This window comes from Sus scrofa, unplaced genomic scaffold (genome assembly GCF_000003025.6).
Source record: "Sus scrofa isolate TJ Tabasco breed Duroc unplaced genomic scaffold, Sscrofa11.1 Contig597, whole genome shotgun sequence".
NCBI lineage: Eukaryota > Metazoa > Chordata > Mammalia > Artiodactyla > Suidae > Sus > Sus scrofa.
This window is the reverse complement of record NW_018085260.1, coordinates 5,315-8,444: the sequence shown is the minus strand read 5'-3', so window position 1 is coordinate 8,444 and position 3,130 is coordinate 5,315. Positions and strand designations below refer to the sequence as shown.

Below are 3,130 nucleotides of genomic sequence, written 5' to 3'. Positions count from 1 at the left end.
AATTTGTTTGATTTTTGCTCTTGTTGTGGTCTATAAGTTGGTTGGAAGAAAACTAGAAAAATTTTCTTTTTTGTCCTGTTTCTGTCTGTACATAACATGAAAGCTATTGCAAAACAAATGCTGTTCCAAAAGATTTTTCAAAAACAGGTCATCATTTCAGGTGCTATGCATTTAGTTCTGAGTACATCTTCCTGCTTGGACTACAGGTATGGAACTGAGGCTGATTCTGTCCAGTAGAAACGTTTGGAAAATTGCGTTCAGAGTCTAGATTTGGCAATCTACTTATTAAAGCACTTTAAAAAAGTATCTAACACACGAGCTTATGCAGAACCTTATCAAAAACATTGGTTTCATACAAATTTTTGGTTATGTAAAATTAATATAGATTTATTTATTGTATAATTTTATGCAGGATTATATTATGCTAATATAATCTAAAAATATGTACAGAATAAGACAAACTAAACCAAGAGCAAAAGGACATTTAATTCATTTTTTTTCCTTCATATTTTTTAGAATTTTCTCATTTGTTTGAACCAAACAAAAATTTTTGGACCATGTCCTTAAAGGCCTGTTTCACTTGCTGGTTCCTTAGGGTATAAATGAAGGGATTCAATAAAGGGGGCAACTGAGGTATGGAGCACAGCTACTCCTTTGCTTAGAGTCACTCTGCCATTTGCTGATGGTTTTATGTACATGAAGATGCAGCTTCCATAAGAAATGGAAACTACAATCATGTGGGAAGAACAGGTAGAAAAGGCTTTGGTCCTCTGCTGAGCAGAAGGGGATTTGAGAATTGTCTTGATGATAGAGCCATAGGAGAGAATCACTAATGTCAATGTGACCATCAGTGTCACCACAGCCAGGAGAAAAGACATGAGCTCTAGGAAATGTGTATCTGAACAAGAGATCTGTAGGATGGGAGGAGAGTCACAAATAAAATGATCAATGACATTTGAATCACAGAATTCCAACTTGAGGGCCAAGATCATTGGAGGAAAGATGAGCAGGAATCCAGTTGCCCAGGAGCTGAGTACAAGTTGGTAGCAAACTTTGTTGCTCATAATAGTGGTATAATGTAGAGGTTTACATATAGCTGCATAACGGTCATAGGACATGGCGGCCAGAAGGTAAAATTCAGTTACTCCCAAAAAGAAATAGAAAAATAACTGAGCCATACAACTCATGTAGGAAATAGTCCGATCCTTTGTCACAAGGCTCATCAGGAACCTTGGAATACAAGAGGTTGTGAATGAGATTTCTAAAAAGGAGAAATTGCATAGGAAGAAGTACATTGGTGTCTTAAGGTGGGAATCCAGCAGAGTGAGAATAATGATGGTTAAGTTTCCAGTCACACTCAACATGTAGGTAACAGACAGAGAGAGAAAAATTACAATCTGCCACACAGGGTCATCAGTTAGACCCAAAAGGACGAACTCTGTCTGCACTGAATGATTCCTCATTTCTCACTTATGGTCAAAGTTAGACAAAAAGAGTTAAAAAAAAATAATGGTCAGTATTAGTGATTAGAATCAATCAGAAAGAATGAAAAAGACAAGAGAGAAGCTAACATTCATTGATCACTGACAATGTGCTAGAAACTGTTTGGAGATGCACACAATTTTCTTATTAATATTTCCAACAACTCTTTGAAAGGAGTATTACCATCCCCACCTTTTGGAGAAGAAAATTGAGGTTCAGATGAAAGAATTTGGGGTATATATCTAAACGCCAGAATTCTGTCAGAAAGTTGGTGAATCTTTAAAGATAAATACCCATGACACAACCAATCTAATCCATTCGAATACCTTGGGTGAGATGTAGGAAATTTCTATTTCTACAAACTTTACAAATTCATAGCAAAGTGGAGAAGTGCTGCATTAGTAATTTAGCAAGAAATTGAATGCAAAGCCTTTTTTGTTCTACACCTTTGCTCTTTTTAAACTTTATTCTACAAATACCCACTACAAGGTCTTATCCTTGAGTACATGGATAGATTTCAGAATGTTTGGGAACTCCCTTAAATTCTATGGAAATTATATATGAGGAGAACACATATAAGTTTTTTTTTTTCTTTTTAAGCAGGCAGATGATACACAATATGTTTAAGACTCACTACAAGATATATTACTGCTTCAGGAATGGCAACAATAAGAACATAATTCAAAATCCATCTCAATTGGGTGCCAAATCAGGAAATTGCAAACTGGAACTAAAATTCGTAAAACAGAGCCACAGCATCTGAGAGAATTCATAGATAATTTTTCTAATCTTGACATGAAGCTAAAATTCTCTGCAAAATTAAGGAAGGTATCTCTTTAGCAAGGTCTTACTTTCAGGAATACAATTGTGATAATTGACAGCTTTTAGAAACAAAAACTTTAGAGCATAAATATAAATAAAAAGGAGAAATCCTGCTATCCATTTGGAAACATACGAACTCTTGCAACTACATTTTCAATAGCAGTTTTCAATTCCCAAACATGTTTTAGAAATCAATTGCATTTTTTATAAGACGTGTATCAAGACATTTCCTTCTTTTTCTTTCTTTCTTTTATTTTTTTTCCTTTTCTAGGGCTGCTCCCGAGGCATATGGAGGTTCCCAGGCTAGGGGTCTAATCAGAGCTGCAGCTGCTGGCCTATGCCACAGCCACAGCAATGAGGGATCCAAGCCGAGTCTGCGACCTACACCACAGCTCACAGCAACACCAGATCCTTAACCCACTGAGCAAGGCCAGGGATCAAACCTGCAGCCCCATGGTTCCTAGTCAGATTTGTTAGCCTCTGAGCCACGACGAGAGCTCCTCCTTCTTTTTCAAGATGTTTTGTTAGTCAGATTGTGTTTGAGTTTGACTTTTTCCACATGGAATCTACCATTAATGTAATTCCTATGACAGGAAAAAAACCAAACCACAAATAAGTTAAAAAAATGCATCTTTGTTTTTTAGAACTATTTTTATCTATGAAATTGTGAATTGCTGGTGAGGACCCTTTTTCCCAATTTCTTCAGTTGTCCTTTGAAATCTTTCACGTACCTAAAATGTTTTTACCATTTTGGTTTATTTCCTTTTCTCAGGTCCCATGTCAAAATTTATGCCTACTTGGAACATTTATACATTAATACTTTAAT

At 35.9% G+C, this 3,130-nt stretch overlaps 1 protein-coding gene across 1 annotated transcript; it reads right to left on the bottom strand.

The window, feature by feature from the left end:
• Positions 1-491: 491 nt before the first annotated feature.
• On the bottom strand, positions 492-2,092 carry LOC100513710 (olfactory receptor 6C75-like). The gene has a single exon (XM_005654316.2). It carries the CDS (start codon positions 1,461-1,463, stop codon positions 564-566), a length of 900 nt encoding a protein of 299 aa, XP_005654373.2. The 5' UTR covers positions 1,464-2,092; the 3' UTR covers positions 492-563.
• Between the last annotated feature and the right edge of the window lie 1,038 nt (positions 2,093-3,130).